Source organism: Penicillium riverlandense (genome assembly GCF_028828495.1).
Source record: "Penicillium riverlandense strain IBT 135883 chromosome Unknown utg000002l_segment0_segment0, whole genome shotgun sequence".
NCBI classification, from domain to species: Eukaryota; Fungi; Ascomycota; class Eurotiomycetes; order Eurotiales; family Aspergillaceae; genus Penicillium; species Penicillium riverlandense.
Window position 1 is genome coordinate 1,669,384 of NW_026643195.1, and position 25,482 is coordinate 1,694,865.

Consider the following 25,482-nt stretch of genomic DNA (forward strand, 5'->3'; position numbering starts at 1 on the left):
GTTCTGTGAAGACAAGTCAGCTAAGAACATGTTATCATAGAAAGAGGAGTAGCTCCCACTGGATGTGCGCAAATATCCTGAACATATGCCTTCAGGCCAGTGGTACCCTGGTGTCCTGGTCTCGAAACACCCCTGCATGTTGATGAGATAAGAGCGACTTGCTGGGAACTTAAAAGTGACTCTTTCTTGCGGTAGGCACTAGTTGATTGGAGGGCATTGAGGAAGCAGCTGGCGCCAGGTGTGGATGCCTGAGCTACTAAACGTGTTTCGATATTCTGAGAAACCTCGCAGAAAATAAGTACCGCGAGCTCGGTGTCGATGCAGGAGAAAGCAACCAACCGCCAGAGGCTGAAATGGAGGTTTTGAAGGTCGTACCGCATCGTGTCACTCAGAACCCCAAATGCAGACCGCCAAAGTTTGATAAGTGTTATCGTAGCAACATAGCGCTTGTGAAGGACATCCAAGTCCGCTTCGTCGATATACGAAGCCCTCGATACTAGCACCAGGTGGGCTAGGTCCTTCCAGATGAGCACTACGAGGGCTGCCAATTGCCTAATGCTTCGCACGATCGTATCGTCAGACAGTCCGTTGACCCAGAGGACTGTGAAGGGGCCTTCCCTTTGCTTCACGTGGCTTAAAATGGAATCTTCAAACCCTCCACTTAAAAATGATACCAGATATTGTTGGGATTTGTCTGTCTGTGGTCGAGGATCGTCGTCGGCCGACATGTAAGCCTCAACAGGCAGTGCACCTAATTTCCCAAGCGAGATGCCAATTTTTACTGAGTTCAACATTGTTATTAGCCATTCAATGGCACCAATTAGCTCCGATACGTTGCCCTTGATGTCTGACTGTAGGGAATGCGCCAGAGTGGGAGTTGGTCTTCTGCGGCGCGCTTCGATCTCCAAATCATAGTCATGGCCTCCCGACGTTGCCTGTGCCATCAGACGCGCCCGGGCTCCTGCGCAGAGCCTCCTCAGGCGCCACACCCCTTGGCAGAAGGCATACGCGGAGTCTTCCTCGAATTCCTCCTGCCCAGTGCTATACTTGAGAGGCACTATTTTGCCGAACAGAAGCATCGCCAGGGCCAAGCGGAAGGAGCTCACAGCGGCCAGGTTCCCGAACACCAGATGCTTCGCCTTACGCCAAGCAGAGTAAGCGATATCCTGGGCCTGCTGCGTACAAAGACCAGCGTTGGAGTCCCCTCTCGTTCCACTTCTGTCCTGGTCGACGGCCAGCTGCGCTGCTGATGCCACCGCCACCCACTTGTATGCTTCCGTGATTGCCGCATCACGGGATGCCATAGATGCGCTGTAGGTTTCTGTATTTTCCCTCTGGAATATCGTATCCAAGAGGCTGACAGCTCGGAACAAATGTGGAGCTGCGAAGTTCTGATCGTCGTTTGAATCAGTATCTGTATCCCAGCAGCTTTGGATCCATGTATTCGCTCTTCCAAAGTACGTGGACATCTGGGGGCTTTCTCCCAGCAACGCCCATGCTGCAATACCAAAGGAATACTGCGGTGGCATGCTGCCTTGGCGCAGGCATTCTGACATGGGCATGTCGACGATATCGACGTAGAGGCCGAACCGCTCCGAGCACGCCTGTCGCGCAAGCAGTTGACCTGTCAGGTCCTCACTCGCCTTCGATATGGGTGAAACAATCGCCGGAACGGAAACCCGTGCTCCCCGTGCCTCATCCTTTTCTGTTGTGCCGGTAGGTTCCACAGCCTTGTTTCTTTCAGCATTGCGCGACTTGGCGTTCGTCTGTCTAGAAGACTGTTGGAGGGCCTGCTTGCGGGCTAGCCACGCAACCGTACATTCTATGCCGCGAATATTGCACTGCGAGCAAACTGCGGAGGGTCTCTGCCTGTGGATGGTCAGATCCAGCGGTAAATCGCATGCTCTCTTTCCCGACCGACACTGATCACATGAATGGTTTTGTCGTCGGGGACGGCCCAGTCGGGACCTGCGTGTGCTGGGTCCGGGGGGTTGATCGGATGCTGCCACCGGCGGGCCGTGGTGTTCTACATCTTCGTCGGAGGTAAACGAGGACCGGGGCGGATGCAAGGACTGGACAGAGTCCAGGATGGATCCGAGACCATCGTTGCGAAGATACGGTTCGTCTCTTGGATGAGGAGCGAAATATGCTCCTAAACTGGGAAATCGGCACCAGTCGGCGGATTCCGCGGTGAGCTTCTCGCTGTAGGCAGACGGTTCTACCATCTGTGATGCCTCGTTTCTGAGAGCGCCGATAGTGGGGCAATCCATTAATTCCTCCAGGTGGAAATAGTCGGACATCATACTGGTTGTCGCATCCATCGCACTACTCGTACCTGCCCATCTCTAGCTTCGTCTCAGCTTTAAAGGACAGCCTTGTTGCTGTCTGTTACCCCGCTTTCTCCAAAATGCAGTAAATCATCGGACTCTGACTCTGGCTGCGGGTCTGCAACTCAAATCTTTCTCTTTGCTGGGGGATAGCAGCATGTCCTTAAGAGGAGGAGTTGGTCGACCCCGCTGGTCTAGACATCCAGTCAAAAGATATCGTTCATCGAGTACAGAGATTCTTTATTCCGTCATGAAGATAGTGTGTACACGAGACCACTGATACCAAGCCGCGGAGCCGCGGAACACCATCTGTCTTGGACGTTAGGTAATAGAGTTCACGCGCTTTTAAATACAGGAATCGATAGACGGTTTGACTAGGCAATCGCGAATGGGTCACTGCTATTACATTAATCAACGCTACTGGATGGGCGTTACCACCTACGATTCTACTCAAAGGCCACACGTTATTGGCGCTTCGGGGTAGGCAAGTGGTGTAGTGATCTAATAGGTCTATAGGTTCCTAGTATATCAACCTATTTATCCTTAAGGCTTCCTCGCTGGTGTGCCATTCTGAGCATCTATATATCAATCCACGTCCAATCTCCAAACTCCACAGATCTTCACAGGTTGCATTCATGTGCTAACCAAAAACTGGCCAAGTCGTACACCGGCTTCTTCGCCAGGTCACCAAATCCTATTAGGAGGCTAAAAATAACAGTGAGCACTTTACATCATCTGCATGCAACCCGTGTGCAGGTTACATAAAACAATACAGCCGATGAGTTCGCACAACATACCAGCACTCAATAAGAATCACTCCGACAGGTCTCTATATCATCCTATGTAGTTTGGTTTCTTTGCAAACCTAGATGACCGCCCCGGGTTTCTGACTAACGTACAACGTTTGCGCCTCCGCGAGAACCTTCCCATGCTGATCCGTCATTCTCGCCTCCAAAAACCATTTCCTGCCATCCATCCACCTCAGCCATGCTGTAATTCCAATAATACCAGGAGTCGTTGCTGGTGCACGGTACGAGATGTTTATATTGGCCGTATACAGCCGCGTCTGTTGGGCAGCGGGTCGCTTTGCAGCGAGATCAAACGAGCAGCGCCAAGCTTCAACGCAGAAGCTCAACGTCTCGTCTAGCAGCGACGCGACTATACCTCCGTGGGCTACATCCTCAAATCCATTCAGTGCCGGACCAACCTGCACAAATACAGCGATATCCGGATTGGCGGGCCCCTGCAGTGATTCTTCAAACTTCGGGTTCAGGAACAGAGTGTCCCTGCGTAACAGGCAGAGGGCTCGTGGGATAGTGTCCGGGGAATTGATTGTTTGGCTGAAGAATTTGTTTTCTGTGGTGGACTTGTCGTAGCGAGATGCGAATGGGATGAGCTGGTAGGGACTCGACTCTGCCAGGTATGGACCAACAATAGGCAGCCGCGAAAAGAAGTCGAGGCTCTCTTTGTCCACAGGAACACTGGCAATAAAATCAAAAAAATGATCCCATTGTTTACGCTGAGACATTGCTTATATCGGTCATACGTGGTTGGCTGGTTTTTTCAAGGGCGCTGCGCTGGACCGACCTCTAGTTCTGGGCCCTTTAAACTCCTAGATCCTTTTGTATCAGCTGGCGTGGAAGGATACAACTCAGCACAACCGACAGGTTTCAGTGAGGTTTGACTTCCTCGGCCCCAGCGCCATAATAGAGGCGAAGTAACAGTGCGGCTCCGCGGTTCCACGACCAAATCTGCGGGGCCCTTTGGTGCGTCCCCCGCCCTTTTTTAGATTTAGTGAAGTGCTAATAGCAGCACGCGTCCTACTGATATATTCGAAAACAGATTCCCCCGGATTCACTCACAGGTTATTTCCCCAACCCTATCTTGAAACACGCTAATCAAAACGGTCTCGTACTCATCCCCCGGACCTTCGTTCTGAATTAGTTGTGAACCCAAGTAGAGCAACGTACATAGCCTAAGGCCAACAATATATACAACGAAAACGTTCCGGCTATCATGCAAACCAGCATCACTACTATATCAAGATTCCTAGTCCAAGTAAAGCCAAAACAAATCCCAAACACGATAACCACTGACAAAACAGATATGGCAAGTAAAATTATAGGGGTTGGCATCGCGATGACAGGTATAACACCTGGGGTGAAACATAGTCTCATTAACGAGTACTCAAAGTCTTTAGGGTTCCGGCGGTCGAGCTTTGTTGGAACACCGTCGTCTTCAGTTGTCTGCTGGCTAGAAAACTCATTCGTAATAGCCAGAATGCCCAGATTATCGGTGCCCTCGCACCGATACCAGGGATCATCGATTCGAAAAGAGCACAGAAGAGTGTTTAACAAAAGCGGGAGTATCCCCACCAATTACCACGCGTTGCGGCAAGTAACGCAACACAGACACTAAAAAATCCACTCGCCAGCATATAGTTATCGCGCCTAGGTCTAAGATAGGCATAGTTCGCCCGACATAAGCCAAAAAATAGTAATTGGAAAGGTGCTATGCAAAGAAATTAGCACATTGATAATGTAGAATACCAGCTATTACAAGTCACTTACAACCTGTTTGGCCGCGAAGTAATGGCAATAGATGAAACCAAGCGACTAACGCCTCAGACACAATAGTCATCCCTAGCATCTAGCGATCAATACACTGCGTGTTGACTGAACAGTAGCAACTTACAGAAGCAAATAATTCCAATGACTGAGTGCTTCCAAGCCTCGTCTCTATCCTCACAGACACTTTGGAAAAGACATAGGCCCACGTCTACCCCAAATACCTGTTGAAAATATTCCAACTTAGCATCATAAAGTTCAGAGCCCCGCCCTACTCGCCATAAGCGGGCTATTTCTTCGGTGAAGTCACGACCTGCATTATGCTTGAATATAAGGGCCTGAACAATGTAATTTCGTACCGCTGCTGGGCTAGCGAATCGATTAGGGATTTCGGCCATTTGAACCGGAAAGGAAAGACTAACAAGAAGAATCTACGATGTTTCTAACTAAAGAGCCGCGGGCGGGGATTATCGTTGTATTGAGGAAACGATGCAGTGCGCTAGAGCGAAGATAGATTCGTCTATTTTCCCTGCAATCCTAAGCGCTAAAGGTAAGCTGAATTGAAACATCACCAATAGTTAGTTACTAGATCGATACTTAATAATAAGCTTTAACTAACTAACTAGCGTGCATTCTTTCTCGTAATCCTCTACGAAAACCTCACAAACCTATAGTCGCGTAGACGACGCGATCGCGTCAACCGCTAGCTAGTGGCACCAGCAAGATTTGAAGGTGTCATTGATTTATTAAGAGCTACCTGTTGGATGAACATGATAAATAATCAAAGTGATTTAAAAGGGGGTGGTTATGGCCCAAGGACGGCTGATTCAATTACAGCCTCATCTTCAAGCGGCCCAGGATCTGAGATGGTCGCTATCAAGCTGCTCATTTCCTCGGCCGCACCACCTTGCGCAACTCTGGTCTGCATGAGCTCCAAGAGCGGTTTGAACATCGCGTTCGAAAGACCGTGTTCGGAATGCGCCTGCATTACATTCTGTAGTGTTTGCACTAATATGCACAATGGCATGCTGTTGCCATCCTCCCTCAGGTAGTGACCATTGTCGATTTGCTTTGCAAAGTCGCCGAGCATCTTCGGATAGTTCTGGCAAAGTAACGGGACCAGCTCATCATACAGAAAACGTTCCGCGCCTCCTTTAGTGTACATTTTGGATGCCTTCAGGACTGCCACCGACTGCAGGAAGCCCGCCGCAAGACCGAAGAAAGCATCCATCATAATGCATCCTTGCAGCGAGGCTAAGGCAGGATCATCTCCAAGGTAGGATGTCCGGCCGAGGATTTGAAAGTAGCCTTCGATGGATCGAAATGCCGTCTCATTGCCAGCGTAGTAAAATGGCGCTTCCGGCAGTCCCACATGCTCAGGTGTTGCGAGAATCGCACCGCGTAAGTAAGCCGAGAAGGACAGCTTTATTGCCCGTTCCTGTGTCTCCCAGGTCTGGGAACGAGTCCCGGAGGTATAGTCTATCAAAGTCCGGCCAGCGCAAGAAAGAGGATCGGCACCTTCCAGAACATCGTGGACGGCCTCCGGATTGAGCAGACAGGTGACGACCAAACGGCTTGCGCTGATGCACTGAGTCACCGAAGCCGCCGCGACTGCGCCTATGGCGACTAGCGGATGAGTTTTGGTGGAAGACCTATTCCAGACGGTCGTTCTCCATCCCTTATCCACAAAGGTTCTAGCAAGTGCAGAACCCATTAGCCCCAGGCCAATGACAGAGACTGAGCGTTCGACTGTCATGTAGGGGTACTGGAAGAGCACGAACGGCAAGTACGAGAATGGTGGAGAGCCGTGTATATAGGGTTCAGTGCTTTATACCCGGTTGTTTCGTAAAAAGCTGGAAAACAACCGTCATCGTGGTTGCGGGGCCGGAGCCGAGGGATATTTTCCATTTCCCAGTTGTCAACTTGAGATATATGTCCCGCCAGGTTTGCTTTAGGTTCGGCCGCGGCACCTAAGCCGCGGATCAGGTGATGTGCTATTGTGATTGCCCTATTGCTCCTTTGATTCCCATGTAACTGCATATCCTCGGATCCGGGGAACTTCAACGTTCGAAAAAAACCCATACATTGCTTCAAGCCTCGGTTACCCTTCGACTGGCCTTAGCACCGTACAGCACTACTATAAGACTGGGTGCCCGGAACGAACAAGACCTATTGATGAAAGAGAAAAGAAGTCAACTTGATTGGAATCTCGCCTATACAACCTTTCATACTTCCTACTTGCCCTCAAATAATTTATACTATACCAGGCTCAACATGTCCAAACCCATCGTCTTTATAGGTGCGTCCGGCGCGATGTGCCAGCTGGTCATTCAGCGCTTCATTAAAGCCAGTGACGCGCCGTTTACCCTTGCGGATATCAACATTGAGGCTGTGGAGTCGCTACGTGCAACTTTGCCACCAGGGCGGGCAACAACCCTGAAACTTGACCTCTTCGATCATGAAGCTCTTGTGAATGCAATGAAGGGCGCAGCGCTCGTCGTTCTTGGGGCAGGGCCATATACTCGCACTTCGCATCCAGTGATGGAAGCCTGTTTAGAGGTCAAGGTTCCATACCTGGATTTCGACGACGATGTGGAGAGCACCCAAGCGGCCCTGGACATGAATGAACGCGCGAAGAAGGCCGGTGTCGCCTTCTTTATTGGTTGCGGTGCCTCGCCTGGGTTGAGCAACGTTATTGCGGTTGATGCAGCCAGTGAACTTGATAGTGTCAGCGCGATTGACCTTTGCTGGCTGGTTGGGAATGAGAAATCTGGAGCTGGGAGGGCCGTCATGGAACATCTCATGCATATTGCTTCCGGCCCTTGTCTGTCATGGATCAATGGCAAACCCACCTTAATCGAATCATACCTAGAAACCCGATATGCGCCAATGTTGGGCGAGTCAAGCGAAATGATGCTTCACGAGACCGCTCATCCAGAGCCTGTTACCCTTCCCCGGCTTTTCCCCACGGCAGACAGTATTAGATGTTTCGGCGGCCTTTATCCACCAACCAAGTTCGGGTGTGCACGAGGCTTGGGTAATGCTGTCCGTCGTGGAATCTTGCCCATCGACGAAGCCTGTGATTTTCAGGTCAAGGCTCGGCACGGCGAGCTGGAGCCTGAGGTCGGCGGCCAACTTCTTCGCGATTTGAAAGCCCAATTTCATACGCTTGAAATAAATAGCGAACAAGGTTCTCGGCTTCTAAAACAGGCCAAGGGATCCAACAGAGCTGCGGCTTATGCTTTGGAGGGATTAATGGACCAGATTCGGAGGGGGGAAACCTCCAAGGAAGAGGTACGCGATTTTTTAATCGAAGCGTCGGGGTACACCGAGAAGGTGGAAACAGCTGGTGCACTTCTGGTACGAGTGGTCGGTTCCCGCAATGGCCATCCAGCTATAATCACCAAACGCACGCCTACGTGTGGTTCTGATTTGTATTTGATGAGAAGCATGGGAACTGTGACAGGGACATCCTGTGCAGCTTTTATGGTCATGGCCATGCAAGCTGGACAGACACTGAGCGGTGTCTTTTGTCCCGAAGATTGGGCTGAACCGCGGGCCTTTTACAAGGCACTCGAGACTGTTGGCGTACCACGTCACGAATTGCCCGAAACACACACGTTTTAATGTAGTTTTCAATTTTGGGAGTGACATGACCACGCAGCTGTGACGGAGGGTTTCGTTTTTGTCTGTATTTACATGATCATGGGTAGTTCCGTTTGCTAGGTGACGAAGCTACGCATTATTCACTCGTTTCCTCATTTTTGCGATTTGGACATTCTACAAGAATATAGTGGCATATAGCTTGTTTAATCTTGCTAGAGTTCAACGAATTTGGTCATGTGGTAGCGTGTAGTAGCGTGTTGCTGTAGGTGGTATGGGAAGGGCGTATTTTGCAACACCGCTGCAAAAATGGCACGAGTTCTAGGACTGTGTACATCGAAATACAATAGCCTTTGCGGCCGCTTTGGGCAACAAAATGTTATGTAAGGTCCCTTGGCTCTCTTCCAGAGTTAGACACGGCATGGCGTTAAAAGCGTCCAACTGCCAGCTAGCAACGACGGTTTAATGTCAACTGGCGGGCCATCGACATACACTTGACCGCAATGGAAAATCGCCATCCAAAGCGGAAGATACCCCATCTGCATTCGAGTCACCATGTCGGCGGTTAACCTGACCTCGGTTGTGAGAAACGCATGGCATGTCATGGTCAGATACTGCTCAGCCACTCGGTGCTCGATGTTAGCCCGTGGATCCGCGGTTCCGACGATTATCTGTAGCTGCGTCAGTGGACTAACCCCCTTCCCCCAGCCTCTGACGGATTGGCATATATCATACATTGATAGAAGGCTACCAATACCTCGGGACCAGCGTCCAACCCCGCAAATGGTTCCGCGGATCACCCCGCAACCAGCCCATTGTACATCCTCATTGGCTCCAAGATAGCTCCAACTACTTTTGAGTACGGAAGGAACGCATCGTGTACAAGGATTACGCTCAGATCCACGGCAGCGCCGGCTTTTCCCATATCCACGGAATCTTGTTATGGGACGGCCCGCTGCTCTTGCTAAACAGCATCAACGGCTAGAGGTGACAAACATATAAAGTCAGCAATGTCGGCGGCATCACATATTAGCATCTGGCACACCAGATTCTTGGCAGCCTTTCCAGCCTCATAGGCATCGCAAACATTCGCCACAATGTCCTTCAAACTCATCAATCCTCTCACTATCCATAAGGCCTCACCAACATACTCTCATGTCCAAGCTACGGCTATCTCGTCCACTTGCACTCTCGTAACCATCGCTGGGCAAGTTGGAGTGGACGCTAAAACGGGCAAAATTCCACCTTCCCATGCACAACAAGTTCAGATCGCCTTGAAAAACCTGGGAGAATGTCTCGAGTCTGTAGGCGCGACCCCCGCAAATATTATCAACCTCACGCATTACGTGGTTAATCTCGACGTTAATGACTCTGCAAGATCGGAACTCGTCGTCAAGTTTCTGGACGGCCATCGCCCACCAGGTACGCTGGTAGGGGTTGCGGCTCTAGCTCACCCAGAGCTATCCTACGAGGTGCAGGCTATGGCCATCGTGCTGGAGAAATGACTAAATTGCAGAACTGAATAGGCTTTCTGTCATCGGAGAAAACCATGTACCTAGTTTATGCCATAACGAAGGCTCACAACAATCACGATGCCTGGGTTTTTAAGGACCACATTGCACTGTGATGCGGCAACGGATTGACGTCCGTTTTCTAATGCTGAATGAACTAACGGTCACGATATTGTGGAATGGTCCCAGGGGGAAATGTCGTATGGCAGTGAAAGTGTAATTTAATCATCATAGGTCATGTCAGGTCTCGTCCAAATGTTCGCCATGCGACTTTGTGTCGTTGATGACATTATCTGGTATATAATCAAGAGAGAAAAGAAAAGTACATGTCCGTGCAAAACTAGAAATCCTCGTCTAGTTCATCGCTATCCCATTCGTCTTCACGATCATTTTGTACCAGGTCCAGAAAGCGCTGTAATCCCGCTCTCCAATCCCGCTCTCCGTCTGGCTGCTGCGCGGCGTCTGCACGGGGCAGATCAGCTCGTCGCCGTGGACGCCCTGCTTCTGGGCGATTGCGGACCTCGGCCATTGCTCTTGCTTGAGCCTGGCGTTCGGCCGCGGCGGCGCGGGCGGCGGCATCATTGCGGCCAGGGTCATTGTTTCCCGGCCCGCGGACACCGCCAGGAGCGCGAGGTGGGATTGGGGCGGGAGGGGGAGGGCGACGACGGTGTTGACGGTCGTGTTCGTCGCCGCTGTCGTCGAATTCCCAGGCTGGACGGTCATCATCCTCGTCGTCGCTGCTGCTGTCGGCGTCTGGGGGATCGTCGTCGAAGACGAGGAGTTCGTCGGGGATTTGGTGCAGGGCTTCTGCACCGTCTGGGTTGAGGCCATCGCCGCCTTCGAGATCCCACAGTCGGTTATAGCAGCCGCTATCGAGGTCGTTGAAGTGGCGGTAGGGATTGTCTGCGGAGAGCCAGCTCGAGCAGAGGTAGCAGAAGTGCGTGTCGCATTGGAAGCAGCGCATGTGGTTGCAGCCCATGCGTTTTTGGCATGGAACACTGCATGTCGGGCACGGCGATGTGTATAGGCGAAGGTACTCTTCTGTGGCCTTTTCTTCGGCGGTCTGCTCCGCCTGGCGGCGCGGGAAACACCGCACCAGCTCGCCGTGCCAGCCTTTCTTGCAGACGGAGCAGAAAGCGTAGTTGCAGTCTTCGCAGATGGCAACTCGCTCGGCCATCGGGGGTAGCTGCGCTTCATCGCCCTGGGGGTCAAATTCGAATCCGCCGTCTTCTTCGTCTGAAGCTTCGAGGTCATCAGCCATGGGGTCTGTTGGTTTGGGATGTCGTTTGGACCGTGCGGCTCCCTGGCACCATTGTCGCGGGCAGTATACCGTTGTCTTGTCTGCCTCGATTTTCTTTTTGCGTTTGAGGAAAACATAGCGCTGCACGATCTCTGGTGACAACGGGATTTGGAGCAGCTCACTAGGTCCAAGAGTTCGATCACGCTTGTTGCGTTTCGGGGTCTGGGCTTCCCCACTGCGGGCTGGTGCAGATCGGTGATTCTGGTCGCAATCCGGTGCTAAGCACTTCACGCCGTCGACATCTCCTTCAGTGATGCAAGCGTTGTAGAAATTTTGCAAGCACGTAACACAAAAGACGTGAGAGCAGCGCAGCAGCCGGTAACAATTCGAGCCTTTCTTCGGCTCAAGACACACCCCACACTGGAAAGTTTCTTGCTCGAACTTCTCGCGTTCAGCCTTGTTGTTGAAATCCAGCAGTGCAATTTTCAAGTCCCGAGACAGATACAGTTCATTGTCCGGCGTGCCTTGCAAGCCAAAGGCGGTCTCGGCGAGTTGTTGAAGATGGTCGATGTAAGTATAAACCACCATGTCCTTTCCACATTCTTCCCATAACCTTCTGCAATCATCTGACAGTTGTGCGAAGACCGGAGATGGTATCCATGGCGGGTCTGAACTGAGCTGGACAATTGGCGGCTTGTTCGACGGATATCCGTCTGGCAATTCGATCTTGAGGCTAAGAGGTGGGAAGTGTGACAAGACATGAACATCCTTGCGTGCAGGCCGGTCTAGATCGGCTTCGCTGATATCTAACGAGGTCGGTGGAGTCAAAATGGTGGGAATGTTCGCGTCAAATGCCTGGAAGCAAACGTGGGAGGCAGTCGATGGCGCCACCGGGAGGTCCAGCGCCGCGCTGAACGGAGAGGATGGATCGATCTTGATTTCCGGATATATGGCAGCGATGGAGGACAACTCCACGGAACGGTCATCCTCGGGGACGAAATCGAAGTCCGTCATCGTTTGGGTTTGGACTGAATCGACAGGATATATATTTTTTTTTATAGTGGGGTGCGTGTATAGGCCCGGGGAAGCCGAGATCTCGGAGGTGCTCTCGGCGGCAAGCGGTCCAGTGATAGATAATAAGTGTTAGCACTGGATGATCATGGTTCTGCTGCCACCCAAGAGCCCGTATATAGTTGTGGGGGGAAAAAACTCGAGGACGATGGAAGGCCAGGCGGTTTACCGAAAAGGCGATCGTGCAGAAAGGGCCTGCAGGAAGCGTCCGGGATTAGCTAAGGGGCGCGACCAGGGGTCTGGACCAAACAGTACTAGTAATAATAGTTATGGGTCGTGCACTGTTCGAGCTGGTTCCCGTTTGGCGAGGAGGGAGGGATGTCGGTGATGTAACAGGTGGGATGGCGATGATGGAGACGGGGACTGCGTCATGGTTTGACTGACGAGAGACGAAGTATGGAGCAGGAGTGTGAGGAATAAGTCAGTAGGAAATGAAAAGAAAAGAGGGAGAAAAGAAGAGAGAGGGACAGAGAGAAAAAGAAAGAAAATAAACCCCGTTGGTGCCCAGCGGTAGTCAAATGTGGCCCAGTGTGGCGTGGTGGGTTAGTTATCTTATCGCGGTACTCAGGCACTTCTATGTTTGTCCATGACCACCATCACAGCACCACCATCACCACCATGGGCGACACACCTCTGGCCTCGCTGTCCCTGACCCATGTCCACTACGTATGTTCTGCCGTGAGTTTGCAATCATTATGATTGACTGACTTTTCTACCCTGCCAGAACCCCGAAGACCCCCTATCCTTCGTGTCCGCCTGGCTCGCCCTCGTCCCGCAGGCACTATGTGTTTCCTACGCGACCCTAATGTGGGCCTCGAGGGAGGCCGAGGTTATCTTGATGTTCGTGGGCCAGATGGGCTGTGAGGCATTCAACTTTGTGCTCAAGCGGATCATCAAGGAGGAGCGGCCAAAAGGTGAGAGCTTTCGCGGACCTCCTGGATCTACCCTCAACGGCAAGCTGATAAGCAATGCTTCCACCAGAAATGTTTGGCAAGGGCTACGGCATGCCCTCCTCTCACGCGCAGTTCATGGCCTTTTTCGCCGTCTACCTGACCCTGTTCCTCTTGATCCGACACACCCCGACCCCTGCCAGCGCCTATCCATTCCGCGATTTCTTGCTCCGCGTTGCTCTGGCTGTGGGACTGTGTGCCGGTGCCTCTGCGGTGGCTGTGAGCCGGGTTTATCTGAGTTACCACACTCCCAGGCAGGTCCTGGCTGGCTGTAGTGCCGGGGTGTTCTGCGCCTGTGCCTGGTTTGTGGTGACGGGGCTTCTGCGCAGCTCCGGGTGGATGGATTGGGCCCTCGACTTGACGGTTGCCCGACTAGTGCGGATTCAAGATCTGGTGATTAGTGAAGACCTGGCCGAGGCGGGGTGGCAGCGATGGGAAGTGCAGCGGTCGAAGCGGCGCGGCCGTAATCAAGCGCGCAAGTCAGAATGAGCAGGGCGTGTTAGTCAATAGATCCGCCGCATTCAGTACAGTGTAGATTTCCATACATCCTGTTACAACCTTGTAGTTGTATACATCCTCTGTTGACATGAGCACGTGACATGACTCCCCACCGCATCTCCCGCCGCATCTTTTCTGGCGTCGACACAACAGGCGACATGATCGATTCTTCCCCCAGATGATCTGACTGGGTTTACTTCTCTCTGTTCTTTTTTTAGCTTTCTTTTTGTTTCTCCCGATGTCGCTCTTTCCGCTGCAGTGATACTCCTCGTGCTGCGCATTCACACCGCGCCTTTCTGTCATGATGGATGTCCCTCCACGCGCCTCCGGGGCGCCCGTCCAGGAACACCACATCGTCAAAGCCGACGAGGTCGATCAAACGGGGACGGACATTTCCCCCGTCTCGGACGACCAGCTGATGGAGGAGGTGGCCGAAGGACTGCGACAAGAGCAGGCTTCCCAAGCGGCGCCCGCGCCTGGGCCAGCGGGAGCACCACCTCAGCCGCAAAAATCGGCGAAGCGTCCAGAGCTTCGTCGCGGTGGTACTGCACCGCCTCCACCACAGCAACCGCCACCCCCGGCGCCGGTTCAGCAAAACATGGATCGGCCTCCGGACTCGCTGAGCCTAGCGCAGCTCAGACGTCTGGTACATGAAATGCCCAAGGTTGAACAGCCAGCCTATGCATTCGAATACGCCGATGCGCAGCCCTTTCCGGAAGAGCTTGAGGAGTGGTTCCAGTACAACGATTTCGATCGTGTGATGCTGATGGCCTCAAAGACAACTTTTGACCGCAAGTGGAGCAGCTTCATTCAACAGAGAGTCTCGGATGCAAATGAGATCTCGTGGATCGAAGCACCCGAGGATCTGTGTCGGTCGTTCCTCACCCAAATACTGACAGGATTACGGCATGCCGATATCTCTGTGCGGCTGGAAGCTCTAGAATGCATCTCCTACCTAGTCACCGGGGCTTGGGCGCTTACGGCAGGACGAGTTGCGTCCGGTTATCCCCAAGAGCCGGATTCGAAAACAGCAGAAGAAACCCCTCGGTCGAAGTCCCTGCAGATTGAGTGGATGGAGAAAAACGTTTCGCTTCTCCAGCAATGTTCGGGGATCCAGGTCCTGGTCGAAAGTCTTTGTCATTTGTTTGACAAAACCAGACCTTCCATGCGCCCTGATACGGACGGAATGGAATTTGAACGACTCAATACGGGGGATATTGCTGCCCCAGAGCGCGAGGCGAACCTCGTGCTTACGTGTCTCTACTTTGCTGTCGAGGTCGGCCGTCGGCAGGAGGCTCAAACTCCCGACCAAACACCAATTCGCGATGCATTCCGGGAGTCCGACCCTAATCTACTGGTCACAATCGTTGAGATCATTGCACGGTTGCGATGGGATGAGTCTGCCAACATCCCCCTGACTAGGATTATTCTTCTCTTGTGGAAGTCTTTGCTTCTAGTATTTGGCGGCACCGAAAGCCTCAAGCGGGCAAAGGCAGCGTTGGAGCCTTCCTTCACCCCGGACAGCTCCTCGAATCGCAGGACACCCTTCCTAACTGCTTCTCCCCTGGACTATCACCTCTTCCGCCAAGAAATCACGTCCAAGTATCCTGCTTATAACCCTCCACCGCCAATCGTTCCTCTCGAGTTGGAGAACAACTCGATCTTGCCACCTCTTCCGCAGCATCCTAGCCGGATCAATACCTCAAGCGGCCTTTTCTCTGGAGTTGGGCCCTCGATTGCCGGCGGGAACGGCTCCATTCTACAGCAATCTGTTCACATTGCAACGCCTGCCCCATCTCCCCCTCCATCACCCATTGGGCCAGGAGGAAAGACCGGAAAGAAGCAGAATTATCAGACGAACCAAAACTTTCCATTCATGTATCCACCGCTTGATGACACTAGCAACCACATCGGTGGCAAAGGCACGACCGAACGCCAGGATACATTGGTTGGGAAGCGATGGGAGGGTAGTGATGTCCCTGCATCCATTATTGAGGCTGGAAGGCTCTTCTCGACACATGTCAAGATGACTCGCGCGATGCGGCAATTGTGGGACGAGCGCGAGCACTTTATGAAGTACGACCGGGGGTGGAATTTCGACGATTCTGCATGCCCGCCAGACTCCACGTCGGAGGAATTGGCCAATGAAGTGGACGAGTTGAAATTATCGGGGAATCAAGCAAATACTGAGCGTGAAGCACCGCCTCAGAAAGAGACGGACGATTCCGATGTGCAACGACGCTTGGATGCGGTTGAGACGTTCTATGTGAGTACAGCATCAAGATCGAAATCGGCATTACTTACTTAGTTTCAGACACAAACCTTGGCACACCTTCAGTCCATCACCATTGTCTTCCTCAAAATCATCTTGACGAATGTCAGCGCGGTGGTGAACCAGGTCAACGCTCAAAGCTCTCAGATCATGAGGTATGTTCCTTTCTTCCTGTGTACATTGTCACGGACCTATCTAATGTCTGCAGCAACGGTCACGGTGTCAATGGGACCACAGATCTCTTCTCTGATGCCTCGATTGACGAATTGGACAATATCCGCCTGCGTGAAATCACCGGCAAAGCTGTGTCTGGGACCCTGTTACTTCTACTGAAGTGGTTCAAGAGATCTCGTACGTCTGGCATTTCTCCGATACAAGTGCATTCCTAATTATAGCGCAGATGTCTTGAAGTTTGAATATATGACCCAGCTTCTTCTCGACTCGAACTACCTGCCTCTCATCCTGAAAATGTTTGCCCATCAAGATGTTGACCAGGCGGTGACGCAGAAGAATGACCGGGAAGACCTGGCGTAAGATCTTTTTATCTACTTGTTAATTATATCATACTGACCGTTGTTAGCTTCTTCCATTTCTGCCGTGCCAATTCAGATCACGCCGCCGAGGCACATTCAGGCGATGATACCGAGAGTGAAGACGATGCCGCTCCACCACCCATTGCTCGCCACCGCCCCGATCCAACAGCTGGCAGCAACTCTGTGAAAGGTCCGTCTCCCGAGGACTCCGTCCATGACTTTTTCGATGGCCCTACCCGGCCTGAAGTGGACGAACTAGGGTATCCGACAGCACCACCACCCAAGGAACCGATCACCGTGTTTTCCTTCCGCAACTTCTTCTCTGCCATCAACTACCTGCATATCATGCAGAAGATCACACGCGATAAGGCGCACCGCTGTCTACTGCTGGTGCAATACAAATCCAGCACCATCCTTCGCAAGGGCCTGAAGATCCCCGACCCTCACCTCCGGTTTTACACGCTCAAACTCTTCAAATCGCAGGTCCCCTACTGCGGCCGCAAATGGCGCCAGAGTAACATGCGCGTCATCACTGCAATCTACCTTTACTGCCGCCCCGAGCTGCGGGATGACTGGCTGGCCGGCTCTGATGTTGACGCTGAAGTGGAAGAAGCTCTCCCGCTGGAACAGGCGCTGCGAGGGTTGACTCACTGGTGGCATCTGCGCCAGTACCAGGATGTTATGGGCGGCCCCGAGGGCGCGACCATGATGGAGGAAGAAAGGGACTTCTTTGTCCGTGAGCTCGAGTCCATGGGCTGGGGCTTTGCGGATGAGATGCTCAGTGGTGTCGATGAGTCGGAGATGGCGAGTGGGCCGCCCATGATGAATGGCGAGTGGGATGGGGGGCCGTTGCAGATGGAGGGGTGGACCTCCTAATAGTCGAGCGAGATGAAATCAATATACCCATGGCATAATAATGTTCTTCGTTCAATCGTACTTAATGTGTTCCGAGTCCATACCCGCTCCCGTGGTCGTTATCGATAAGAGTGGTTCACGTGACCGCGGACAAACCAAACTTTTTTTTTCTGCATCCCCGGCGATCAACACTCCAGACTCCAACCACCACATCCCTCTTGCCCACCATGTCGGACGAAATTGTCTGGCAGGTGATCAACCAGCAGTTCTGCTCCTACAAGCTGAAGTGAGTTGTGCTCCTTTGTCTTTCCAACTCTCGCAGCAGAAACTTCTCGTATGGCGTGCTAACAGATTTCACCAGAACAACCAAAGGCCAAAACTTCTGCCGCAACGAATACAACGTCACAGGCCTGTGCAACCGACAATCTTGCCCCCTCGCTAACAGCCGCTATGCGACCGTGCGCTCAGACCCCGAGACGGGGGCAATGTACCTGTACATGAAGACCATCGAGCGGTCGCACATGCCGAGCAAATGGTGGGAGCGCGTGCGGCTGTCCAGCAACTACGGCAAGGCGCTGGAACAGCTCGACGAGCGACTGATCTACTGGCCAAAGTTCCTGGTGCATAAGTGCAAGCAGCGCCTCACGCGGCTGACGCAGGTGAATATCCGGATGAAGAACATTGCCAAGGAGGAGGAGCGTCTGGGTGAAAAGGTGGTTCCTAAGTTGGCGCCCAAGGTTCGGCGGAGAGAGGAGACTCGTGAGCGCAAGGCGGAGAGCGCGGCCAAGGTGGAGCGCGCTATTGAGCGGGAGCTCATTGAGAGGTTGCGGTCTGGTGCTTACGGTGACCGGCCGCTTAACGTGGAAGAGGGAATTTGGAAGAAGGTTCTCAGGGGCCTGGAGAGGGCTGGTGATGGGGAGAGGGATGAGGATATGGATGATGGGGAGATGATCGAGGAGGAAGAGGAGGAGGAGGGTGTCGGTCAGGTTGAGTATGTCAGTGATTTGGATGAGGATGAGGAGGATCTCGAGGATATTGAGGACTGGCTGGGTGCTGAGTCCGGGGATTCGAGCGATGAGTTTGACGATGAGAGCGAGGACGACGAGGACGAGGACAGTGATGATAACGCTGCCAGCGTTGATGACAAGAAGCCTGCGTCTGCGAACAAGCGGAAGCGTCCGGCGCCCCAAGTGAAGCCGCGCAAGAAGGGCCCGCGCATCGAGATCGAGTACGAGACGGAGGGCGCTGGCAAGGAGCAGCTCATGGCGTGAAACCAAAAAGTGTGCATGGCGTTCTTGGGTTTTGTATCTGTGTGATCGGGCATCATACCTAGAGCATCTTTTATTTGCAGATATTCTTCAGTTCCATAATTCATGTCCAGTCCCGTCTTGTCGACATTCTCTCGGCGGAGTGTATAGATTATCACGTGAGTCGTTGGCGACGACCTCTCCCGCTCTCTCTCTTGCCTCAACCAGCAACCACCTACTTCCTCGCAGAAGCCGGCTCTTCTGTGGATACCACAACATTAATCTTGGCATTGCTTTACTTCCCTGTCCATATTTTGTCCCTTTGAAGCGTCCCTTGAGTCCTCATTTTGAAGCAGCCGGCAGTTCCACACTACCCCGCGACGAAGCTGTCCCAACGTAACAACAAACGACCACGATGTTCTCCTCCTTCACCTCCTCATCTGCCATCTCCAATCTCGGCTCCCGCCTCACCAACCTCCGTCGCGCCATCACTCTCGGCGACGAGGGCGACGACCCCGACAACGAGGACTGTTCGCACATTTCCAACGCCCTACGCGCATACTACACCGAAAAGGGCCGCCCCTTCCCACCCTGGCTACCGCCAGACCCCAAGGCGCCGGCACCATCACCCTCGCGCATCATTGCAACCACTCAGATCCCCGCCTCGGGCCCATACGCCCAACCGGCGGCCGCCGCCTCAGCCCCTTATGGCCGCAGCAGCGGCGGCGGACTAGGTGATCTGTGGGGTGACACCGGGAACGCCCCGCTGCCGACACAAACGGCGAGTCTGCGACGGCCAAGGGGACGTGGAGGAGACGGCGGTGCTAGTGGTGTCCCTCCCGGGGTGAACGTGCACCCTCCGCTCTCGCCTGCTTTCAGCGCGCCTGCGGGTCCCCTACCGTCACCTCATCCATCCCCGTCTCCGCCGCCGGGCTCGCTGCACCCGTCTGGAGCTCGTCCGCTGCCTAGTCAGCGTGCGGGCTCGTATCAGGGCCAATCGGCGCGATTGGATCGGACAGTTTCATCGGCGCAAGAGAGACTTCGGGCTAGAGTGCAGGGGGGTCAGCGGTCGCCGAGCCCCAGGGAGGATCCGAGTGTGCGCAAGCCTGTTGGCATGTCGGGCCGACGATAACTTTTGTCCAAGGGGAAAGTGGGGAGCGAATCGGGGTAGATCGGGAAATTGTCGCATTTGTCGTCAGCATGGCGTTGGGTGTTTTAGAGTTGTTGGCCGTCCGTGTCCTTCTGGAATGATCTGGTTGTCCCTCTCGGCCAGATCCCGAGTTACTGTTGTAGTTAGGAATAACCTAGACTCCACACACACAAAGTCTGTTTTTCTGTTTCCTCCACATCTTGTCCATCTCAGCGAATAACACGCTCGGTCCGGCCCTGGAAAATCCCGCATCGCTCCGATCTGATGCCGTGACGGGGCCCGGTTTCCTGCTGTCGGGAGCTGCTGAGTGGCCGGGCTGCAGCAGATTCTCCGAGGTGTCTCCGAAATGGCGCAGTGGGTTCGGCACGTTTTCTCCACGGGGAAGAAATTAGCGGAGAAGGCAATGTCGTCTTGTCTATGCAGTGCCTTCAGACAGTGAACTGCTTCCTCTATCGATATGGGGTAGGATCGCAGTCTGTCGTAGAGCCCAGACAGTCTGGCGAGTCTCCGGAGTATAGCTTTCCAAGCTTCCTTGGCAAAGATTAAATGCGCCACAACCAAACAATGGTCATCCCGCATTCTGCATCCCTGCCCGTCATGCCGATGAATACTCCTTTGGGTGCCTGATGTACCTCCCGGTGAACCGAGTTTCCCCCAAACACAATTCGGTCTGCCCCGATCGCTGGCGCCCCCGATCGTCATTTATCGCGCAAGCCAAATCACCTAAATACCCACGTCTCCCTCTGTTCCTCGCGTGTCTCTGTATACTTCCCTTCTTTTTCACCCCTCCCGCCTGCCACTGTCCTACTCCGATCATCATGGCGGATAACAACAACAATCAAGAACCCAAGGATGTCGAAGCGTCCCAAGAGACCCAAAAGGAAGAAGTCGTTCACCAAGAAGATGATGCCAACGACACCAAGACCGCCAATGCCGTCACCGAAGCCGCCATGGACGCCGAGCTGGCCCAGCTCGAGGAACAGCTCCAGAGTCTCCCCAAGCGCGGCTTCGAAGTGACAATGTCCAACCCGGCGTACTTCACCTACATTCTGGTCGCCTTCGCGTCCATGGGCGGCTTGCTGTCCGGCCTGGACCAGTCGCTCATTTCAGGCGCGAACCTGTTCCTGCAGAAGTCATTGACTCTCTCCGATGGCCAGGATAGTTTGGTTAATGCCGGTATGCCCCTTGGCGCCGTTGGTGGTGCGTTGATTCTCTCGCCTGCCAATGAGTATCTGGGTCGCAAGAATGCGATTATTCTTTCGTGTATCCTCTACACTATTGGTGCGGCGCTCGAGGCTGGCGCAATTGATTTTGGCATGATGTTTGCGGGTCGCTTTGTTCTTGGGATGGGTGTTGGCTTGGAGGGCGGCACGGTGCCTGTCTATGTGGCTGAGAGTGGTAAGTTCCTGTTATTTGGGTCCTTCGATCCTGGAATAGAATACAGCTAACGAACGACTATTGTATAGTCCCCCGCAAGATCCGCGGTAACCTTGTCTCCCTCTACCAGCTCAACATCGCTCTCGGTGAAGTCCTCGGCTACGCCGTGGCTGCCATCTTCGTCGGCGTCGAAGGCAACTGGCGGTACATCCTCGGCTCGTCACTCGTCTTCTCCACCATCCTGCTCGTGGGCATGCTCTTCCTCCCTGAGAGCCCGCGTTATCTGATGCACAAGGGCCGCGAAGTGGAAGCCTACGGAGTGTGGAAGCGGATCCGCGGGTTCAACGACCTCGAAGCCAAAGACGAGTTCCTGGGCATGCGCCAGGCCGTCAGCGCCGAGCAGGCCGAGCAGGCCGCAACCAAGAAGTTCGCCTGGATGGATTTCTTCACCGAGGGCCGTGCCCGTCGCGCCATTGTCTATGCCAACATCATGGTCTTCCTCGGCCAGTTCACCGGTGTCAATGCGATCATGTACTACATGTCCACGCTGATGGAGGCCATCGGCTTCGACGCAAAGAAATCGGTCTTCATGTCCCTCGTCGGTGGTGGCTCGCTGCTGCTCGGCACCATTCCCGCCGTGCTGTACATGGAGCGCTTCGGCCGCCGATACTGGGCGAACGCCATGCTTCCGGGCTTCTTCGTCGGCCTCGTCCTCGTCGGCGCGGGCTACACGATCGACTTCCACACGCACCCCGCCGCCGCAGAGGGTCTCTACCTAACGGGGATTATTCTCTACATGGGCTTCTTTGGATCCTACGCATGCCTGACATGGGTGATTCCCTCAGAGGTATTTCCGACCTACCTCCGCTCGTACGGGATGACGACCGCAGACGCGAATCTGTTCCTGTGCTCGTTCATCGTGACCTACAACTTCACCCGGATGATGGACTCCATGACGCGCATTGGGCTGACGCTTGGTTTCTACGGCGGCATTGCCGTGCTCGGGTGGTTCTATCAGATCATCTTCATGCCCGAGACGAAGAATAAGTCGCTGGAGGAAATCGATGAGCTCTTCTCGCGCCCTACTTCGGCCATTGTCAAAGAGAACCTCAAGAGTACGAGTGAGATTATTCGCGATCTTGCACACTTTCGGATTAAGAAGGTGTTTTCACCGGCGCCCTCTACCTCGGTTTTGGATCACTAAGTCATTGATTGGGGGGCGCTGATGGGATTGTCGGAGAGCATTGGCCCTGCACAGGCTGGGAATGGCTTGGACGGGGATTTTTTATGACGTTCCGATGAAGTACTTGTGATACTTGCAGTATATATATACCCTCAGTCTAAAAATTTGAATACTTGTTAAAATTTGACATTGTTACTGCTTGGCAGTCAAGATATATATAGTCCGAGATCAAGCCGTTGAGTACGAAAGTAGATATTCCCACCGATGTCACGAAATGGCATCCTAATTATAGAGACACGCCAGCGGGTCAATTACTTGGAAAACGTAACAGGGCTTGGAAGGACAGAAGGGGTGTCGTTGTGAGGAGTGGTCTGGATCCGATGGTCCCACGAGGCAGACTCTTCAACGCGAGGATTAAATGGCGCAAAACCCCAGAGGTAACCAAGAGTGCGGAGGGTGGAACTAGCCGAGTAGGACACAGTTTTCCCCTGATGATTTGATACCATTTTGCTCAACAAATCCCTTGCTAAACCACGGAAAAATAAGGAAAGCCGGGATACGGCCGTTAAGACGGTTGAACTCATAGGTATAGTTCTTACCATTCGGAGCTCCCTCTATATACGTAAGATTATCGCGGCGTGTTGCAAGAGGTGGAGGAACGTAGTCATGGAAACCACCAGTCTCATCAAATGTCAGGATCAAGAGGCTCCTCCCACTAGCTGATCTCGCAATTTACTGGAAATACTCGTACAGCTGATACGCGACACCTCGATGCCCCTCATCGATCTGATATTGAGGACATTCCACTTTATGGTATGGAAGGTAGAGATCTCAGATCTAATAACCGAAGAGACAATGAGACTGGCTGTTTTTAGGCTTGGGTGTCCTCTGATATTTCGCCGTAAAGTCACCTGATAATAATGAACTTAAGAGTGTGCCCCTCCTCAGCTGTGACTGGCAACTTCCTCCCGCGCGAACTACTGGATCCTGCTTTACGTTGATGATGGCATCAACAACATATACTGGCGTGAACCATGGGCTCCAGATTGGGAATAACCAGGGCCCGATCACGGCGGAATTTCATCCTCCTCCGGGTATGTCTACGAAGGATATAATCAGGTCAAAGTCTATTTACAGTAACTAAAAGCCGCTTCTCACCTTAGAAGACTTTAGGTTTCGCGGGCCCGTTGGTGTCTGTCTAGGTCAAGCGCCTTATATCACACCAGGACTCTTCGTCGGTCGTAGCTCCGAGCTCCATGAAATCGCACAGGTTTTACAGAGTCTTCACACTTCTCACAAGCAACAGCGCCTGTTTCTCGGTGGTATGGGTGGTGTCGGCAAGACCCAGCTTGCTATTGCTTACGCAGAGTCTTATCGTGGATCATAGCTCAGTATTTTGGCTGAATGCAGCATCCGAGGCCGCACTGAAAGACAGTTTTCGATCGGTTGCCTCCCTCATCTTCTCCGTACAGGATCCGGGGGTCTTGCAAGGTAATGCGATTGTGGGACATGTACATCAGTGGCTGTCTGATTTAAGAAATACTGGATGGCTTTTGGTCTTTGATAACTATGATGAACCCAGCCAATTTGAGATCAACGACTATTATCCACCCGCCTCTCATGGGACTGTTGTAGTCACCACCCGACGGCCAGATCTTGTTGCAGGAAGTACTCTGCATATAAAGCCTTTACGGAACATTGAAGATGGCCTTGCAATTCTGCAGTCCGTATCAAGAAACAATGTTCAATCAGGTATGCTACGAACAAATATATTTCGTGCGGACGACGAACTAAGCATCGTTATTAGACCCTTACGCAAATCGCCTCGCCGAGCGACTGGATGGTCTTCCTCTTGCTTTAGCCGCCGCTGGCACTTATATCTAGCGAACCGGCTTTACTTTTGAGCGCTATTTGCAAGAGTACGAGACACGTTTGAATATTGATCCCCGCCGCCCCACCAAGCTCCAAGAATATCGTCAACATACCCTTTACACGACTTGGGATCTATCATACGATCATCTGAAGATCGAAGATCCTGACGCGGCGAAGTTCCTTAGGTTGCTGGCCTACTTCGATAACCAAAGCCTTTGGTACGAGCTATTTCGTGGCGGACTTACGAGTAATTCTCACGAGTGGCTTCGTGAAGTGGTTGCAAACGACGTGACTTTCCACGGAGTGATGGGGATCCTGAGCCAGTACTACTTTCTAGAAGTTGACAGAACATCAGGATCATGAAGCATGCATTATTGTGTACACGACTGGACATTAGCAGCACTCAACAAGGATGTCGATATAGAGCATTACTGGTATGCTTTTGACTGCGTTGATGCGAGTGCCGTGGGAGTCGCGGATTCGCTTGGACACATTTCTTTCTCCCGCTTGGCAGGCCATGCAGCACGACTAGTGAAACTGCGCTTCCTCCAAAACAATATAATATCTGGTTTTGCGCCGGATCGACTTAATAAAGCCTCACGTATTGCGCGACTACTTCAAGACCAAATTCAATTGGATGAAGCGGAGCAGATGTATATGTGGGCGCTAGCTGGGAGGGAGACAGCGCTGGGACCAGATCACCCATTGACCCTCCACACCGTCAATAGTCTCGGGATCTTATATGACAAGCAAAGCAAGCTGGTTGAAGCGGAGCAGATGTATATGCGGGCGCTAGCTGGCAGAGAGAAAGCGCTGGGACCAGATCACCCATCGACCCTCCATACCGTCAACAGTCTCGGAATCCTATATCGTGAACAAGGCAAGCTGGAGAAGGCGGAGCGAATGTATATGCGGGCTGGAGATGAGAAATAGAATAGTACTGCTGTATGCTGCATATAACAGTGAAGTTATCCTTTGATGATACTGTACAGTTCTGCATTGTTTTCAATCAGAGGCATGATCGCAGCAACGCTGGCATTTAGAAGGAACGTGCCGAGTACGCGTCGTTTAAGTAGCACGGTCAGCCTAGCCCCTCCATCATGTGTCGTCTTATTCGCTATTTAGTAACTGGACATTCTAACGGTGGGCATTAACTAATAACGCTCTTCATTTCAGCGATATACAGGTTATTTCTAGGAGTAACTAATCCTTTTAGAGCATGGTGA

General features: G+C 52.7%; 13 protein-coding genes across 13 annotated transcripts; 9 read left to right on the forward strand and 4 right to left on the reverse strand.

Annotated features, from left to right (window-relative positions):
• Nucleotides 1-20: 20 nt before the first annotated feature.
• N7474_002973 (Zn(II)2Cys6 transcription factor domain-containing protein) lies at nucleotides 21-2,225 on the reverse strand (the record flags this gene model as incomplete). Its single annotated transcript, XM_057194388.1, has 1 exon — nucleotides 21-2,225. The coding sequence occupies one exon, from the start codon at nucleotides 2,223-2,225 to the stop codon at nucleotides 21-23; it is 2,205 nt and encodes a 734-aa protein (XP_057055743.1).
• A 967-nt stretch (nucleotides 2,226-3,192) lies between these two features.
• On the reverse strand, nucleotides 3,193-3,855 carry N7474_002974 (PaaI family thioesterase; the record flags this gene model as incomplete). Its single annotated transcript, XM_057194389.1, has 1 exon — nucleotides 3,193-3,855. One exon carries the CDS (start codon nucleotides 3,853-3,855, stop codon nucleotides 3,193-3,195), a length of 663 nt encoding a protein of 220 aa, XP_057055744.1.
• Nucleotides 3,856-5,699: 1,844 nt separating this feature from the next.
• Nucleotides 5,700-6,650, reverse strand: N7474_002975 (NAD(P)-dependent oxidoreductase; the record flags this gene model as incomplete). Its single annotated transcript, XM_057194390.1, has 1 exon — nucleotides 5,700-6,650. One exon carries the CDS (start codon nucleotides 6,648-6,650, stop codon nucleotides 5,700-5,702), a length of 951 nt encoding a protein of 316 aa, XP_057055745.1.
• A 518-nt stretch (nucleotides 6,651-7,168) lies between these two features.
• N7474_002976 (saccharopine dehydrogenase family protein) lies at nucleotides 7,169-8,521 on the forward strand (the record flags this gene model as incomplete). The annotated part of the gene is made up of 1 exon (XM_057194391.1): nucleotides 7,169-8,521. One exon carries the CDS (start codon nucleotides 7,169-7,171, stop codon nucleotides 8,519-8,521), a length of 1,353 nt encoding a protein of 450 aa, XP_057055746.1.
• Nucleotides 8,522-9,594: 1,073 nt separating this feature from the next.
• On the forward strand, nucleotides 9,595-10,002 carry N7474_002977 (RidA family protein; the record flags this gene model as incomplete). Its single annotated transcript, XM_057194392.1, has 1 exon — nucleotides 9,595-10,002. The coding sequence occupies one exon, from the start codon at nucleotides 9,595-9,597 to the stop codon at nucleotides 10,000-10,002; it is 408 nt and encodes a 135-aa protein (XP_057055747.1).
• A 346-nt stretch (nucleotides 10,003-10,348) lies between these two features.
• On the reverse strand, nucleotides 10,349-12,262 carry N7474_002978 (RBR-type E3 ubiquitin transferase; the record flags this gene model as incomplete). The annotated part of the gene is made up of 1 exon (XM_057194393.1): nucleotides 10,349-12,262. One exon carries the CDS (start codon nucleotides 12,260-12,262, stop codon nucleotides 10,349-10,351), a length of 1,914 nt encoding a protein of 637 aa, XP_057055748.1.
• Nucleotides 12,263-12,937: 675 nt separating this feature from the next.
• N7474_002979 (phosphatase PAP2 family protein) lies at nucleotides 12,938-13,758 on the forward strand (the record flags this gene model as incomplete). The annotated part of the gene is made up of 3 exons (XM_057194394.1): nucleotides 12,938-12,985; nucleotides 13,044-13,233; nucleotides 13,301-13,758. The coding sequence occupies 3 exons, from the start codon at nucleotides 12,938-12,940 to the stop codon at nucleotides 13,756-13,758; spliced, it is 696 nt and encodes a 231-aa protein (XP_057055749.1).
• A 310-nt stretch (nucleotides 13,759-14,068) lies between these two features.
• On the forward strand, nucleotides 14,069-17,448 carry N7474_002980 (FAR11/STRIP family protein; the record flags this gene model as incomplete). Its single annotated transcript, XM_057194395.1, has 5 exons — nucleotides 14,069-16,033; nucleotides 16,082-16,194; nucleotides 16,248-16,390; nucleotides 16,440-16,569; nucleotides 16,620-17,448. The coding sequence occupies 5 exons, from the start codon at nucleotides 14,069-14,071 to the stop codon at nucleotides 17,446-17,448; spliced, it is 3,180 nt and encodes a 1,059-aa protein (XP_057055750.1).
• A 206-nt stretch (nucleotides 17,449-17,654) lies between these two features.
• Nucleotides 17,655-18,698, forward strand: N7474_002981 (ribosome biosynthesis protein MAK16; the record flags this gene model as incomplete). Its single annotated transcript, XM_057194396.1, has 2 exons — nucleotides 17,655-17,713; nucleotides 17,789-18,698. 2 exons carry the CDS (start codon nucleotides 17,655-17,657, stop codon nucleotides 18,696-18,698), a joined length of 969 nt encoding a protein of 322 aa, XP_057055751.1.
• A 391-nt stretch (nucleotides 18,699-19,089) lies between these two features.
• N7474_002982 (uncharacterized protein) lies at nucleotides 19,090-19,806 on the forward strand (the record flags this gene model as incomplete). Its single annotated transcript, XM_057194397.1, has 1 exon — nucleotides 19,090-19,806. The coding sequence occupies one exon, from the start codon at nucleotides 19,090-19,092 to the stop codon at nucleotides 19,804-19,806; it is 717 nt and encodes a 238-aa protein (XP_057055752.1).
• Nucleotides 19,807-20,642: 836 nt separating this feature from the next.
• N7474_002983 (putative MFS sugar transporter) lies at nucleotides 20,643-22,405 on the forward strand (the record flags this gene model as incomplete). The annotated part of the gene is made up of 2 exons (XM_057194398.1): nucleotides 20,643-21,222; nucleotides 21,291-22,405. 2 exons carry the CDS (start codon nucleotides 20,643-20,645, stop codon nucleotides 22,403-22,405), a joined length of 1,695 nt encoding a protein of 564 aa, XP_057055753.1.
• A 1,126-nt stretch (nucleotides 22,406-23,531) lies between these two features.
• N7474_002984 (uncharacterized protein) lies at nucleotides 23,532-24,619 on the forward strand (the record flags this gene model as incomplete). The annotated part of the gene is made up of 3 exons (XM_057194399.1): nucleotides 23,532-23,695; nucleotides 23,754-24,111; nucleotides 24,269-24,619. Coding segments are annotated over 3 exons (873 nt in total), but the record flags the coding sequence as incomplete, so codon positions are not given.
• Nucleotides 24,620-24,622: 3 nt separating this feature from the next.
• N7474_002985 (tetratricopeptide repeat protein) lies at nucleotides 24,623-25,189 on the forward strand (the record flags this gene model as incomplete). The annotated part of the gene is made up of 1 exon (XM_057194400.1): nucleotides 24,623-25,189. The coding sequence occupies one exon, from the start codon at nucleotides 24,623-24,625 to the stop codon at nucleotides 25,187-25,189; it is 567 nt and encodes a 188-aa protein (XP_057055755.1).
• Nucleotides 25,190-25,482: the final 293 nt, after the last annotated feature.